This window comes from Loxodonta africana, chromosome 5 (genome assembly GCF_030014295.1).
Source record: "Loxodonta africana isolate mLoxAfr1 chromosome 5, mLoxAfr1.hap2, whole genome shotgun sequence".
NCBI classification, from domain to species: domain Eukaryota; kingdom Metazoa; phylum Chordata; class Mammalia; order Proboscidea; family Elephantidae; genus Loxodonta; species Loxodonta africana.
This window is the reverse complement of record NC_087346.1, coordinates 39359838-39377269: the sequence shown is the minus strand read 5'-3', so window position 1 is coordinate 39377269 and position 17432 is coordinate 39359838. Positions and strand designations below refer to the sequence as shown.

General features: G+C 40.8%; 1 protein-coding gene across 1 annotated transcript in view; it reads right to left on the bottom strand.

The window, feature by feature from the left end:
- Nucleotides 1–9671, bottom strand: part of COL25A1 (collagen type XXV alpha 1 chain) — a 523263-nt gene extending 513592 nt beyond the window's left edge. Inside the window, exons 1-2 of the mRNA XM_010590501.3 lie at nt 9375–9671; nt 8076–8145 (exon numbers count right to left, since the gene is read on the bottom strand). Coding sequence (XP_010588803.1) covers nt 8076–8145; nt 9375–9671 — 367 coding nt within the window. The remainder of the gene's footprint in view (nt 1–8075; nt 8146–9374) is intronic.
- Between the last annotated feature and the right edge of the window lie 7761 nt (nt 9672–17432).

Here is a 17432-nt window from a genome sequence, read left to right as displayed (position 1 = left end):
CTCAATGTTACCACGATGTATAAACTAGATCTGGCTATTACTCAAATAAGGTACTCAGCCTCTTAGTCCAAATGTGAAAATCGTATTTTAAAATGTGCTGACCACATTTCAAATGCAAGAATAAAAACTTTGTATACCTAATCCAGAAACCAAGAACTCCTAAAATCTAACCTATTACTAACACCCACATGAACAGACACAGTTTTTGTCATTCCTAGCAAATAAGGCCTATGTGTAACAAACATGCCTTTACAGCAAAAAGACAAATTTAGTGCTCAGACTAAGGAACACAGTATGAAGGAGAAAGAAGTGTATCGCTTCTTATTTAATGTGGCAACTGAAAATTGAAATGGAGACTCCAGATGAAATAATGTCCAAGTGACTTCAAATGATTTTGAAAAATAGCAGAATGTAGGCACAAAATCCCCAACTTGTAAATCCAACTTAGTTCATTTATATTAGCCTCAAGTTCATAACTGTAAATTTGTCTACTAAATAACTAAACTCTTTCACTAGTATAAATGGAAAATTTACTAGATTCTTTCAAATATCTTAAAACTGATAGAACATGCTCTTTTTCAAATATAGCTAGAAGAAATTACTTGCTTCCTCCAGAAATCTTTTCCATAGCAAACAGATGTCAAAAGAGGGAAGTCAGCTAGGGTTTTAATCGGGAAGGAGTTGGCAGGATAGAGGGAGTCCTACTCTTCAGCTCAGTTCCTCCTCCTCGTGGACACAAAGGGAAGGTGCCTGCCATCTGGTGGCACTACCTCAAGGAATCCTATCATTTGAATGACTTACAGAATAGTCACTTGAAGGAATACACGATGCCAGTGAAAAGTGCTCGGTTTTAATTTGTAAGCGATTTCCACTTCTGCATCCCATTCTTCTGCGTTCCCTCCTTTTTAAAAGTCAATTTTAAAATAGCAGTAGTTTTTAATCGCAAGTCTGCTGAACAAATCCCAAAGGAAACAGCAACTCTCCATGTTTAAGAATTGGGTGTGCCACAGTCATTTTTAACACAAATTGAAGAAAAAAATGTTAAATATGGTACATCAAATCACTGCATGGAACATCACCCATACATGCAAGCCAGGAAGGACTGAGATACTTCCATGTTTGGTGGTTACACAGTGGCTACAGCCTGCAGCCAAAGTAACGCATACATTGTTTTCACATTCTCGACTTCCATCAAACCACTAAGTAATGTTTATGAAGTGATGGGATGAAATAAAAACACTTTTTCCTGATGGTTTTGGATGGTTTCCATTCAAGATAACATAGATTGATGTTATTTTGGTAAGTGTCTAGTGGGGTTGCCCCTGTAGCAGGAAATATCCCCTGGACTTCAAAACATCCCTGATTCTGGCATGTTTCCCCACCAGCTCTTCATTTACCCAATCCTGTAGATGACAGTACACCCCCCTTCTCCAGTCCTAGACCTAATTTTGATGCTCAAATACTGCTTTTTTTTTTAATGCCATATAGTTGATTTTGCACAATTACAAACCAACCAGGAGCGTAGTAGGTTATTATGGTCCTAAGAGACTATGTGTGCATCTGTGTTCTTCAAATGAGCTAGAAGAATTAAGCTCTATGTAGAAATTATACCCTTCTCTTAAATAATTCCTTGCTCATGGAAAAAAGCAGAATTACTAGGGTAAGAAAGAAAAAAAGGTATTTGAGGAATTGGCTTTTTAATAACTCATAGACAAGAGAAACTAAAAAGATGCTAAAAAACAAGAATAATACGTCAAGAGGCAATTTGTCCCTGATCCCTTGGGGGGCAGGGCATTTTGACAGCTGTCACTACTAGACCAACCCAATTGGTAAGTCCAAGCTATTGCATTCATTAGGATTGAAACAATTTAACAAGAATGCTTTAATGCACTTGGATGTCACATTGTACTGTTGGCTTTATAAGAGGAGAGGAATGCCTGCTATTCTCATTTAAATAACTTTCATAGCATTTTTAATTTGCTTTCTCTTAGCAACTGTTGCTGACTACTCTTTATATTACATAACTGACCATCTACACATTATTATCTCTTTACTTGATGCACTCTTTCCATTCATTGTGTGGCTGGTTAGAAAAACTGTACAGCATAAGTGAAAAATCATGTCAGCAGGAAAAACGAGTTTTATATCATAAAGTAAAATTTATGCTATGTGAAGTAATTTAAGGTTCTTCATATCCCATGGGAAAGGATACACAACCTTAAGGCTACAAAAAAAAAAAAAAAAAAAGGCTACAGCTAACATTTATTTCTACCTAAAAGGTGGAGAACTTACCTCAAAGGCAGTCACCAGGAGCTGTATCAATCACAGCATGAATCAGAGATACTTTTACTTGCCTACATTTATTCTTATTTTGCATACAATACTTTTCACAGACCTGGAGAGTACCAAAGAACCTTAGAAGCTATCTAGTATGTCCTTTTTACCTCTAGCTAAACTCTCCAAGCAGACAACTGGCTGTCTTACATTTAAATGATTATTAGTGAGTACAGTGTCCAGGTCCAGTAGTACTGTCCAGTACCACCAGACAGGAAGTTTTTCTTCTTATCAATCCAAATCTCACTATTTTCAGGAGAAAAGTAGAAGAATAAATCATTACCATCCTATGTACAACAAGCCTTTATATACTAAAAGTCTCTGTTTCCTTTGAATTGGGTGAAGTATTAGAGTAGGTACACCAGGTATCAGTACGTACCACAGATTCTTGGGAAGACCAAAAGTCAGATGAGGCTATGCAAATCAACTTTTTATTCATTGTTAGAGCTTTTATTTTTAATCAGAAGCCAAATTTTCTCCTATTATGAATTTCTAAAAGAGAATTACACTTTTATTTTTCAAGAGAAAAGAAAAAAAAAATCTTAGTATTTACAGCATGGCAGAGGTTTGGGTCATGATAGTGAGCACAGCCAGCAGCTGCTCAGCCACTATCAAGTAAGACCTGCTCCACCTGTCCATTGTCCTCAAGACCCTGAGTGCTGCCTGTAACTCAGTTTCTGCCTTAAACCAGTCAAAACCAGTTTACTAGCCTCAAAAGTGTCCTACAGTAACCTGAGCCTCATTAAGACCTAACTGAGTATTAAGATCCCCGCCCCACGTGGAGCTTATCTGCCATTTTCTATACATACTAATGGAAAAAAAATGCAATTTGTCTTACTGTGCCTATGCACCATGATAACCTACATAGCCCATGACGTTTGCATGTACTTGCTTGTGAGGGATGGTATAAAAGGTTCTGCCTCTCTTTGTTCAAGGAGCTTGATTTGAGGTATATACCTCCTTGCCTTTATACTTACAATATAAACCAAAAAAAAGCCAAACCCAGTGCCCTTGCGTTGATTCCGACTCGTAGTGACCCTACAGGACAGAGTAGAACTGCCCCATAGAGTTTCCAAGGAGTGCCTGGTGGATTTGAACTGCTGACCCTTTGGTTAGCAAACCTAGCACTTAACCACTACACCACCAGGGTTGCCATTTACAGTATACGCCCTTGTATTTCCTCGCTTCTCATATTTCCTCACTTCAGTGTACTTTCATTGACTCAAAACTGCACTAGGCAGGACCTACATTTAGGTAACAGTCATATGCTCCAAAGCACACTGGCTTGTTTACACTTATCACACCAGTAAATTCATGTCATTTTTCAATCAGTGTCTGTCGTTCCCACTGAAATGCAAGTTCCATGAGGCGGATACCAAGTCTGCCTTGATTGTCAGTGTATTCCCAGTATCTATCACAGTATTTGGCATACAGAAGAACACATACCTGGAGAATCCACAAACACCCTTAGAAATCATTCTAGTCCAATACTCCTATTTTGGGGATATGAAAATATCCCATCTGTAAAAGTCACTGTTGGGAATGACTCGCCCAAGAGCATATAACTTGTTAATGACAGAGCCAGGACTAGAACTCTGGATTCTTTATTCCCCGTTTATATTCTCTGTCCACTACATCACAGAGGTTCTTATACCTAATACCCTGGGCAGGCAACACTACTGATGAGTAAATTTCAGAAACGTTGTGATCTAATTATCTTTTGGGTGGCTGCTTGGCTCCCAGTGTACTTTATCAGTTGGCACATGGAAGCTCTCTCATAAACATGACTGGCTTATACACATTGTACATAGGGCTCTAAGAACAGAACCCAAAACAGAATTCCACAGCCATGGCAAAGGGCCCATTTATTCTCTCCTATGAGGGTCAAGTTTCACAGAGGCCAAGCCACAGATGCCAACTGAATTCCCATGGCTCAACTACTGCTAAATCAAACATTCTACTAAATGGAGCTTCACTTTGTTTGAGTTTGGTTGTTTCTGTTGTTGTCTCTTTTTAGGGCTTCTTTAGTGTAAATATTAGAGTTTTTTTAAAGCAAAAAAATAAAGCTTTTCCTGAGCATATGAAAAAAGTAAATGTGATTTTTTCAAAGAGTGATGAAGATGATCTAAAACTGGATAGTGGTGATAGTTGCCCAAATATAAATTTACAAAAAAAATCACTTAATTGCATACTTAAGTGAATTTTGTAAAATATATTTCAATAAAACTGTTTTAAAAAGAAAATGAGTCAAATAGTTAAAACTACTTCTTTTTGTAAACATCTGGTATGGAAACTGTACAGACATTCTTAAGTATCTCTACGCCCTTCTAAGCCCAGGTTCTATCTACCTCAATCATGATTTACCTGAAAGACCAAAAATTTTTCCTAAAATTAAGAAAAATCATTTAAAGGAATAAAAATAATTTAGGACACTAACATAAATACCTGTAAAGAACCAACCCTCATTAATGTAGCTGACTAGTTTGATTATCTGCATGAATGATCTACAGATAAATTTGTTTAATTAAGCACAGTATTTTCACCCCAAACCTGCCATTAACTATCCACTGGCTGGGTTTTGAGCAAGTTATACATCATCATCTCCAGGTCTCAGTTATCCCATCTATATATCATGTGTCTCCAGGATCCAGATTAGAGTGGAGTAACATATAATATAGTAAAAGGAATAGTAATTGCTATCATCTAGTTTAGTTTCATTACCACCCTGGAAAGAAACTATTGTTAGCTATGTTTTACAGATGAGAAAACTGGAACATAGAAAAATTTGTTAGTTTGACCAAGGCCACAAAGTTATTTAGCAGCAGGCCAGGATCTCAACCCAGGGCTGTCCAGTCCAGCTCCAAAGCCTATAATTCATTCTCTTTTCTTTATTAGATGTTGGGCTTTTGATTCTGTCAGATGTGGGCAGGAGTTCTGACCTTGTACGTACTATGTTAAGTTATTCACCTTCTCTGAGTCCCAGTTTCCTCATCTGTAAAATGAGATTAAGGCCCATAAAACAAAATGAGACTAAATGGGCACACCAGCCCAGGGGCAAGGAAAAGAATGCAGGAGGGGACAGGAAAGCTGGTAAGGGGGAAACCAAGATCTAGAGGGGGGAGAGTATTGTCACACCGTGGAAATGGCAACCAACGTCACAAAAAATATGTATATTAATTGTTTAATGAGAAACTAATTTGCTCTGTAAACGTTCATCTAAAGCACAATAAAGAGATTACTAATACTTGACTTTCACAGCTGTTGTGAAGATTAAATGAGAGCATGCATATAAAGCAGACAGCACCATCCCCTACAGTTTAAAAAAAAAAAAAAAACAGAAGCCATTAATAGTCTTTCACATCCGTCTCCTACAAAGTTTCATTCCTGTGTATTAAAAAAAAAAAAAAAAAATCTGTAAATTCTATGATTTTGTTATAAACTACCTAGAGAAACCCCACTGGGACTGAGTTCTATCAAATACAATTGAAGCGAGCACAAACAATACAGCATCTCTCCTTTGCTATCAGGCCTTGGCTCTGTGGCTGAGACTGTCAACAAGAGTGTCAACTTCAAGGGGTGGGCATCTGTCCACAGGAACTGTGCTGAGGTCACAGACTTGCCTCACTCTGCACTACAAACAGATGTCTGGGTGACAACTCTTAGTCACTGCAAACCAGAGTTAGAGCCAAACCAGGTGGGAAGCTCTGTATCTCCTTTCTAATCCTCTTGGCCAGCCATTCATTCCCTAGGACAATACCTCACTCACTGACCATAATACAAAATAGCTAGTTTTCCTGGAGACGCTACTTTCATCATAAGGCCTTTGTTTTGATGATGTCTGATTATTCCACAGGCAGCAGGGGGTGCTTCTAAAATAGTGATTTTTTCAACAAGAGACCGGTTTGATTCCATGTATTGGAATGTGCACCTCCAAATGTTTGCTTGCAAGTAACCCAGTAAAAACTGATGTAATGTGGAGCTCTAGTGGTGGCAAAGAAGTAAAGCAGCCATTTGTGAGAGCCAACAAAAAAGCCAAGGAAATCACCATTTATCATTAAATTAACATGTAAGATGAAATATGTTTCAAATTGATCTTCCAAGATAAAAAAATAAACTCTAGATGTAGTAGCCTACCTTTATTGTTTTTGAGATTACAAATTAAACTTCAGTAACCAGCCCACATGAAACATCATAGTCACATGGCAGAAAATGGAACTTAGAGCTGTGACTGCCACATTTCTCCTTTCACTAAGTCCAGTGAGAATCCCATTAACTAAACACTACTCTTCACACAGCTAGCAAGAGTACTATATACAGAAAATGCTGGACTCTAAGTGTGTGATCAGAAGTCCTGTACCAACTGTCCTGAGAATTTAAATAATCCCTACAGGCTGACAAAGTTGTTATGAGTTGATTCCTAAACCAGAAAGTGCCTTCCTTGTATTTCTGACTTCTGAGGTTTTTCCCAATTTAAATCAACTAAGAAGGAAATCTACAATGTCAAATCTTAAACTCGATGTGTGCCTGTTACCTAACACATACATACATCTTCTCAATCAAAAGGCTTCATTTTAAAAGTACAGTTCCACTTTTGTCAACAATGTAGCAGAACATAAACTGCAAATTTTTTATGATGGACAATCTGAAGTTAACATTAAAAGTTTCTAAAGATGGTACCTGGTTTAGCTGTGTCAAAACAAATTATCAGAAAAAAAGAAAATCTCAGAAGATGGAAAAATATAGAAAGTAGCCTTTCCATATATAGACAGCTATATCTAAGTATCTAAGTATCATGTTCCTGAATATTAAAGAAGATGTAGGAGACTCACTTTTCAATAACTGATAATAAAGGAAACTAAAAGGATCAAAATGCACTAACAAAGTTTATCTAAAATGAAAATCTCAAGATTCAGGAGAGTTTCTCGTCGTTTATATCAGGTAAATTTACTAGATGTTTTACGAGGGCAATATTCCAAGGGGTTCTAAATTGTTAAGAGGTCTACAGAAGACTACCAACCTTCCAAGGTCTATGAATGAAGATTTAATGATTACCCAGAGGGTTTTATTCCTTGATATCTCTCTTCTCCACCCTTCCACTAATATGCTGTCATTAATACAGTTCCCTAAAGTTGCACAGAAAAGTGGTTTTAAAAAAAAAAGCCTTTTCTGAGAAGTCATTAAGAATGAATGTAGTAGTTTGCAATGGGAAGGTCAAGATAAAAAACAAATCTCCTCGCGATACTTTAGCTATAGGATAGCAGAGAGAACCTTTTGATAGGAAAGAAAAAAAGCAGCCAAGGAAGTGGAGGTGGCCTACTAGTGTAATCATATGCCAAAGGGAAGGCAATGGAAATCTATTCGAATGTAACATTAGCCACCAGAGAATTCAGAATCTAACATGTTCTACAGTCCTTTTCACCATAGACCTTAAAATAATGTCATAAAATTGAAGAATATTTTTCAGTCTGTGAATCTCAGAACATCATCTTAGTACATCATCGTGCCTGTATTTTCCTTGGTGATTATCTCCTTTGCTCTCCCATATGACCTTGGTACACTGCTTAAAATAATAGTTGGGGCTTTATTTACCATTCTTTTGACGGAGACATGTTGATTTTATTAAAGTAACTTGGGTCTGCATTCTTTCTTTACTATTATTACAGTTAGACTTGACAGACACAGGACCTTTGTTCTAAAATACTCTGCTACAGAGGTAACCTTGTTAAATTGTTCCATTTTACCTGCTGGGCAGTTGCACTCTGAAGATGCTTCTCTTGCGATTCTTATTTTAGCCATATGTTCATAGGATTTCTGTAGGAAAAGAAGATGTATCCATTACCATGAGCAGCACTGCAGAGAAATGGATTCTTTGAGGGCTCTCTGGCCCTATGCTGATTTACCAGCATGTCACATCCTCCATAACTAACATTTACCTATGTACTTGGACTTTAGTCAAAAGGTAATAAATAGTACCCAATTCCTGAAAAAAGAACATGGCCACTGACATGGTATCACGACTACTGGACTTGTATAACACCTTTCTCCACTCTCCAACTATCATCACTCCCTCCCCCAGCTCACCATATGCAGTCAATGCAAAAACCCAGAGCAATGGTTAAGAGCTCTGCTGCTAAGCAAGAGGGGCAGTTCGAATCCACCAGCCACTCCTTGGAAACTCTATGGGGCAGTTCTACTCTGTCCTATAGGGTCTCTGTGAGCTCAAATCGACAGCAACAGTTTTTTTTTTTTTTTTTTTCCTTTTGAACACGTTACAGTTCTATGTAAGCTTTCTCTAGGTAAGGTTTTAAAACAGCCAATGTTTCATAGATGAAGGTCAACTGTTTTATCACTTTGGGCTGTTATTACTGCCAAACAGCCTCTCCGTTGGAAGAACAAGTTCCAGAGAACCCACTAACTCTAGTGTAAAGCACTCCTGGTTTTGATAAACGTAACAATGCAGATTCCTTTCAACTCCCAACTCCAAGGGTTCTACATTCATTAAATACCTGGCAATGCATTTTTTACAAAAATTAATTATTTTTCTTTCTAAATATTTAGTATGGAAACATTCAAGGTGTGAAACGTTTGATTTAAATCATATGTAGGGATATTTCACTTTTAAGAGTGATTACCCTTTGGAATATTAATAACACCTATGGCCCTAGCCATAACATTTGAGGAAAATAACACACATTCTCTCCAAGGATATTCTCCATACAATTGGAAAAGAATTTCATGCAACTCCAGAAAACTAAGAAGATATAACATGCCACCCCACCATTTTGGCCACCCATCTAGATCTCCATATATGTTTAACAAGCAAACATGACGGAAGAGTGAAGAAAGATGACAGAGACAGATGGCGATTCATCGAATGTGCATATACAAACACATGGCTACAGTGAGCGTAAATCATCACCTAACACATGCACACAAACCGCCACACCACGTACCGCATAGCAAGGCAAGAGGTGATGCGTACATAGAATCAAGCCTTTGCAAGATGTTATGCACGTGCAAAATACCCCAGCCTTTCACACCTGAGCCAGAAGTCCCTCCACTTTCTCTTGCACCATTGCCTTCAGCTGATCCAGTGAATCAGGCAGCAGACGAAAGGAAGGGTCCCCTTTGGCGGATTCGAGAGCGGCGATTCTCGCCTGAAGATCGTTGGTTTTCACCCCCAGGTACAGACAAGACATCACAGCCACCACTGCCAGGAGGGCCGCCAGGATAGCGCACGGGGGCCAGGTCCGGGCACAGTGCTGGGCGGCGGGACTCGGATCCTCGGAGCCCGGCTCACGGCCCCCTCCTTTGCCTGCTTGGTTCTTCACCAGCATTGCGGCGGGGTCGGCTGCCTCTGCTTCGCCTCCCACCCTCTATCACCTCGACCAATCTTAGAAGGAAAGAAAAAGGACGATTCCTCCAAAGTTCAGTCCCTGTGGCTGCACAACTAGTTGGCGGAGTCAGTGCCGGGGCGCGCAGATGGACCTCCGCTTCCTCAGCGCCGAGACAAGCAGGCGTGGACCATCCTCCGCTTTCTTCCCTCCCCCAGCTGCGAGTGGAAAGCACCCTCAGTCTGGGGACTGGGTGACAATGGAGTAAAAAGAAATGAAACCCACCCAACTGGCCCTCCCGGTACCCCAGAGGACAGACACCTCTTCTGGGAGCGGCTGCGCAGGGTCGGATGGGCTCCGAGCGAGGCGCGGAGAGAGGTCACCGCTCGCTTTCGCCACGGAGCACCGGACCTGTTGCGTCTCTGTTAGTTTTTCTTATTTCTAGCTATTCGGTGTTTTCCTGTACGCCGACCTGTTTTCCACCTTGTATCAGTTAAAGGCAAAAAGGCTGAGCGACACCGCGAGAGCGCAGTGCAAAAGGGGTGGCCAAGGGGAAAGGAGAGACGAAACGAAATAAGCCAAGGAGTTAATGCGAGTGGCGAGGCCGAAGTCGCGGCTTCCCGAAGTATCTCCGCAGCCCTGCGCGTGCGAGCCTTAAATACCCTTCGGGATGCTAGTGTATGTGTGTGTGAGTGCGCGCGCGCTCCGAGCGCGACGTCCCTCCCCCGACCCCCTCCCTGCACCGGGCGTCCGGCCGCAGCTCCGGAGGCTGGGCGCCCCCTTCCAAGAGCTGACGCATAAGCCCGCCTAGTTATCATAATATATTCACCTTCGCCCAGCCCGCGGGCCGCCCGGGAGACCCCCGAGGGGGCGGGGAGCGCGGCTGTGGGCTGAGCGGGAGGCCTGTTATTAGCATAGGGTATGCAAATAGCTGGAGCTGCCACGGTGATTGGAGAGGGGCTTGGCGGCCCCGCCCCCTCCGCAGAGTGAGTTCTGTGTCCCCCTAAGGCTACCTCTCCCTCTCTGGGCCAGGGGCCGAAGTGGGGTCGGCGGCGGCGATGCCGGCAACTTTGGCTTATACCAACTCAGCCCAGCGCCCCCCTCTTGATCCTGGCTAGCAATGAGAAATGGCCCGCAGGAGGGAAGAAGTAGTGCAGAACGCTCTAGCTCTCCAGGTCTTCACTCTAAATCAGCGGCGGGAGCTCCTGTTCTCTCGCTCTGGCACCGCGTTTTTCCCTCCTCCCTCACTTTCCCACAAGCCCAGAGACAAAGTGTCTGGCTGACATGTGAGGTACATTTCCCCACTTCCCTCCTCTTCCCACGGCCGCGCAGCAGATTCTCCAACTAGTGGAAGTTTTCTCTCCCCTCCCCCAGTTTCCTTCTGTCTTGGCGATGTTAAATCTCCTCCCTCCCCGCTCTGTGTTCCTAGGCTGTACTCTGGGGTGCTAATGCGTTTTCCTGATTCCCTGTTTTGTGGGATTGAAAAGGGGAGTGTTGAGGTGCACGCATTTCTCAGGATTTAGGAAGGGACTAAAGAGTGAGGTCAATTTTTCCTCTTACCTGACTCCTCATATTGTTCCCTCCGGATCAAATTACAAGGTCTCTAATGGGATTTTTGAAAGCTGGGTAACAAGTAGCGTCTACAACTAATTGACTTCACACACACACACACACACACAAACCCACCTCTGTACCAGTGGGTTCCTTATCTTCTCCTCCCTATAAAATATACCACATATTTTTTTTTCCTATTCTTAAACTAAACTCAAGCCGTTGCTCATTATTGTAAACAACAAAATGATGCACTAAGCTGATCTTTCACATGCTTCAATGAATATTGCTAGATATGAAGCTGGGTAAAGAAGTTTCAACAGCATCTATTGACGCAGGAGACAGGGATGAAAAAAAAATTAAGGGAGAAAACACATAAGGAGGAAAACTCAGTGAATGTTGCTATAAAACCAAAAGCATAATTGCTTACATTTGTCTTACACAGTAATTCTAGAAGAGTGATCCTGAACTATCAACATCAATATCACCTGAGAATTTTTGCAAAATTCAGATTATGGAGCCCCAATCTCCTACCCATTGCAGTGGAGTAGATTCTAACTCATAGTGGCCCTGTAGGGCAGAGTAGAACTGCCCCATAGGGTTTTCAAGGCTGAAATCTTTTAAGTGAAGCAGACTGCCACATCCTCCTTCCATAGAGCCACTGGGGACGGGGTTTGAACCGCTGACCTCTCAGTTAGCAGCCAAGCACTTAACCATGTGTTACCAGGGTGCCTTTGGAGCCCCACTCTAGATCTACTGAATCAGAAATTCTTGGGGTGGAGCCCAGTAATCTATTTTAACAAATCTGCGAGATAATTCTGTTTCACACTAATGTTTGATAACCACTGGTGTAAAACTTAAAAAAATATATTTTCAAAAACATCTTTTCATTTGAACCGCATAATGCTGTGATACAGTGGTGAATTATTGACCCTGTTTTATATGTAATGAAACAATTTTCAAGTCATTTAATTATGATTGCAAGTGTTCCCAATAATAGCATACAATGAATGGGTAAGAATTTTGACATTGTCCACTGATTGTGATTTTTCAATTACCTCTCTAACCATTCTTTAGCCTCCATTGAAGTTCTTTCTTCTGCTTGTCTTTTGAATCTTGATGCTCCTCAGGTCTCTGTTTTATTCTATCTTCTCTTATAACTCTGTACACTGTCTCCATTAGAACTCCCAATGATCATCCTTACATTAGTGAGTCATAAATCCGTACTACAAGCCCAAACCTCTCTCCTGAGCCTCAGACTTATATAGTCAATTGTCTGTTTTCCATCTCCACTTGGATATCCCACAAGCAATTCCAACTTAACTAGCATCTTACCTTCAAACCCTGCTCTTTTTTTTTTTTTGTTTCCCATCTCAGTCAGTGGAGCTGCCACCCACCCAATCTTCCAAGCCAAAATGTCCAGGAATAAGCCATGACTTCTCCCTTGCCCACCTCTCTTTTCTACCTAAATTCCTTTAATATTTTCCTTAGGGTGAAGATCTTTCGTGTCTTACAAGACCCACCAGCACCTGGCATCTGCCATCTTATCAGATTCATTGCTCATTCTTCCCCTAAAACCCTCCATGTCAGTTTTTTTGAATGAAAGTGTGGTGTTGTTGTGTGCCATGGACTCAACTCTGACCCATAGTGACCCTATAGGACAGAGTAGGCTTCTTAGGTTTCACACGGTTTCTTAGGCTGAAATCTTTGTGGAAGCAGATTGCCAGGTCTTTTCCCGCAAAGCTACTAGCGGGTTTGAACCACCTGCCAACATTTCAGTTAGCAGCCAAGGGCTCCTTAACGAAAGTATGGTAACAGACAGAATGAAGAGCTGTTCTTTCTGACAAGATACCACTCTCTTAAAATGTTAGTAGAAAGTCCATTCTCTGTCCTGACTGATGCTATGTGAAGGCCATGAGAAGATACATTAACAACTCTTGCAAGCTCTCAGAACTATCAGATCTTAGTAGAGGGATAGAGTTGGGATTTTGTGGATTTGGGGCCTTTAATCCAGAGGATTAAGTTTGCTTTATTTCTTTGGTGGGCACAATAACTCAAAAATGTTACCAGCCGTTAGCACTAAGATTTCAAAACCCAGTAGAGTCTCTGCATCAAGCACAGAAAATGCGTGGATCAAGAAAAGTCTGGGGGTTTGAACTCACATTGTTCTGTAGATTCATCAGAGCACAGTTGTTATTTTTGTTCCGTATGTAGAGAAGGATTCAAGAAAGTAAAAATAGCACTAAAAATGGAGTCCTGCTAACTCCAGTTTACCTAAGACTGATATCAATAATAATGTTATGGATTGAATTGTGTCCCCAAAAAACATGTGCTGTAATCCTAGTCTCAGTACCTGTGGTTTTGGAGCCCTGGTGGTGCAGTGGTTAACTGTTCAGCTGCTAACCAAAGGGTCAGCAGTTCAAATCCACCAGCCATTCCTTGGAAACCCTATGGGGCAGTTCTACTCTGTCTTGTAAGGTAGCTATGAGTCAGAATCAACTCGACAGCAATGGTTTGGTTTTTTGATTCTTATACCTATGTTTATAATCCCATTTGGGAATGGGTTGTCTTTGTTTTGTGAATGAGGCAGGATTAGTGTAGGGTAAATCTTGAGTCAATCTCTTCAGATACAGTCATTCACCACATAACATCTGTTCAGGCAACGTCCAACCGCGTATACATCCGTGGTTCCATAAGGTTATACTAGAGTTCAGATATCGGAATTGGAGAACAGGGTACAGGAGACACAGCCAGGTGTAGCAAACACAATTTCCTGCATGCAACACATGTATCTCTTGTCTCTTGTATACAAAGCAATTGCACTGCCATTATCCCATATAGCTTTGCTAAGTATATAATATGGTGTTCACACAACATCCAAATCACATAACGTCCTATTTCACGGAACGTTAAGTTATCATGGATATTAAGCAACATGTGACTGTATAAAAGAGATTAAACAAGCAAGCAAGAGAGCAGAGATGGGGGAAGAGAGATGCCAAGCCACATGAAGATCATTCAGGAACAGATGCTCAGAGAAACAAGGATCTTCCTCCAAAGCTGACCAAGTTAGAAAACCTTCCCCTAGAGCCAGCATCCTGAGTTCAGACTTCTAGCCACCTAAACTGTGAGAAAATTAATTTCTGTTTGTTAAAGACACCCACTTGTATTTCTGTTATAGCAGTACTAGATAACTAAGACAAGTCGTAAGGGAAAAGGAACTGATTTAAAACAGGTATGTTGTACAAAGAATAAGGGATACCCAAAGATGTCCACATCCTAATCCCCAAAATCTATGTTACCTTCATGACAAAGGGACTTTGCAGATGTGATAAATTAAGAATCTTGTGATGGGAAGATTATCTTGGGTTATCTGGGTGAGCCTGATATGACCAGAAGGGTCTTTATAAGAGGGACTCAGGGCGTCAGAGTCAGAGAAGGAGATATGATGATAGAAGGAGGGGTCCGAACGATACAAATGCTGATTTTGAAGGTGGAAAAGGGCCAGAAGCCAACGAATATAGGCAGCTTCTGTAAGCTGGAAAAAGTGAGGAACAGATTCTATCCTAGAATCTCCAGAAGGAACCCACCCCTACCAAAATTTTTTATTTTAAGACTTTTCACCTCCAGAACTATAAGATAATAAATTTGTGCTGTTTTTAGCCACTAGGTTTGTGGTAATTTGTTTCAGCAGCAATAGGAAACTAATATAATCACAATCACAAGATATCAGCCTTCATCTGCTACAGCATCATAAATGGTATTGGAACCACCGTAATGCCCTATAACTAAAGGTGGCCTTGTAGTAAATAAAAAAAAAAAATCCACATCTCTCAAGTGTTTACACATTTCCATTTAATTGAAATGACAATTGGAAAGAATTAAAGAAACATGCCTTCTCCCATATCATATAAAATTAGGATGCCCTCTATAGAAGCATACTAAGCTGAACCAAATAGGTTCTATTTCTTTGATGCTTCCCATTGGTACAACTTAAAAACAATAAACAGCCAAACTGCACAGACACTCTCATCTCTCCTCGCTACTTATGCTAGCTTTCTTGGTCATCTAGTACTGCTGTAACAAAAATACCACAAGTGGATGTTTTCAACAAAGAGAAACTTATTCTCTTATAGTCTAGTAGGCTAGAAGTGTAAATTCAGGGCATCAACTCCAGGGGAAAGTTTTCTCTGTCGGCTCTGGAAGAAGGTCCATATCATCAATTTTCCCTCAGTCTAGCAGCTTCTCCTCGCAGGAACCTCAGGTCCAAAGGACATGGTCTGCTCCTGGCAATGCTTTCTTGGTGGTATGAGGTCCCCCAAGTCTCTCTGCTCACTTCGTTCTTTTATATCTCAAAAGAGGTTGACTTAAGACACTATTTAATCTTGTAGATCTCAACAATATAACTGCCACTAATCCATCTCATTACATCATAGTGATAGGATTTACAACACTTAAGGAAATCACATCAGATGACAAAATGGTAGACAACCATACAATACTGGGAATCGTGGCCTAGCCAAGTTGATATTTTGGAGCGACACAATTCAATCCATGACATTCAGAGTTCTGTCCTAGTACTCAGCATTACTGCTAGTACTACTGTTACCAATCTCCAGGTCACCAGAAAAAAAGAAATAAACAAAGACTTCTTACAAAGAGGCATCGCACAAGGTTAAAGTGAGAAAGTGCCTGGAAGAAAAACAAGATAAAGAGAAAAAAAATGGAGAATATAGAAGAAAAGAGCTTTTAGAAGAAAAACAGCAGGACTTCTGGCCAACATGGCACCGTAAATGGAAGAACCATGCTGTCGCTCCACAGCAAAGACCCAAAAAAAAACTGAGTAAAACAGAGACAAACATCATTCCTGGGACCTAAGGTGCCAAATGAAGAGAGAGAGAGAACTCAGCCAAGCACCAAATGGAATAAGAAACCAGCAGAAGACAGAGAGCAAGGAGAGATACATGCGTGGGGCCCCATCAGCTAATGCAGCATGGATCTACCATCTAGGACTTCAGTCCGGAATTACAGACAGGGAGCACAGAAAAGCAGCTTCTCGGAGCCCCCAGCAGGAGACAGAGCACCCAGTAACCACCCATACATGCTTTACCACCTGCCATTCTCTCCCCACTGCTCTACCTCCAAGCTTCCTGACTGGCTGTGATGGCTCAGCCAGCTGAGAACTGCAGCATCCATGCTGCTTAGACTCACCCCACCCATGTCAGAGATCAGTGGACAGGGAGTACAGGAAAGCAGCTTCATGAAGTTCCCAGCAAGAGACAGAACACCAGCTGCACTTGCTGTGCTCCACCGTAGCTGAATGACTGGCCCTGCACATTGAACGAGGAGGTGAAAAGTATCCTGACTACAAACAAGCAAACAACAAAGAATGCACAGCCCGCCTGCTCAGACATAACCAAATAAAACAAAAAAGCAAGACAAAACAAATCTACAGTCAATAAATGAAGAAAATAACTACTGAGTATCCCAAAGACAGCAGACAATATCAAAACATATTAAAAAAAAAAAAAAAAAAACAGGACAGGATGGATCTGGTCGGTGTCCAAGATAAAACACCAGATGACTTTCCAGTAGAAGAAAAGGCACTAGAACTACGTATCAGGGAATTCAAATCTCTAATATTTAGAGCAACCCAAGAGTTGAACCAAAAAGCAGACAAAAATGAGGAAAAAATAGACAAATATTTGGAAAAGGCAGACAAATTCATGGAAAATATAGACAAAAAAAAAATGGAACAATGCAGGAAAGTAATACCAGAACAAAATGCCAAAATAAATTCAATACTAGAAATCATACAAAAACAACAATCAGAAATCCAAAAAATAAACAGCAAGATTTCAGAAATGGACAGTGTCATAAAAGGATTGAGGAGCAGGTCTGAAATGATGGAAAACAGAATCACCAAAATTGAAGACAAACACTTGGATACAACTCTGTTTGAGGAAAAATCAGAAAAAAGAGCAAAGAAACCCTGAGAATTACGTGGGATACAATCAAAAGCAAAAATTTGCGAGTGATTCGAGATTCCAGAACAGGGAGAGAAACGGAAAACACAGAGAAGATCATTGAAGAATTGCTGACAGAAAACTACCCTACTATCATGAATGATGAAAAGCTGACCATCCAAGAAGCTCAACAAACCCCATATAGGATAGACCCCAAAAGAAAAACACCAAGGCGTATCATAATCAC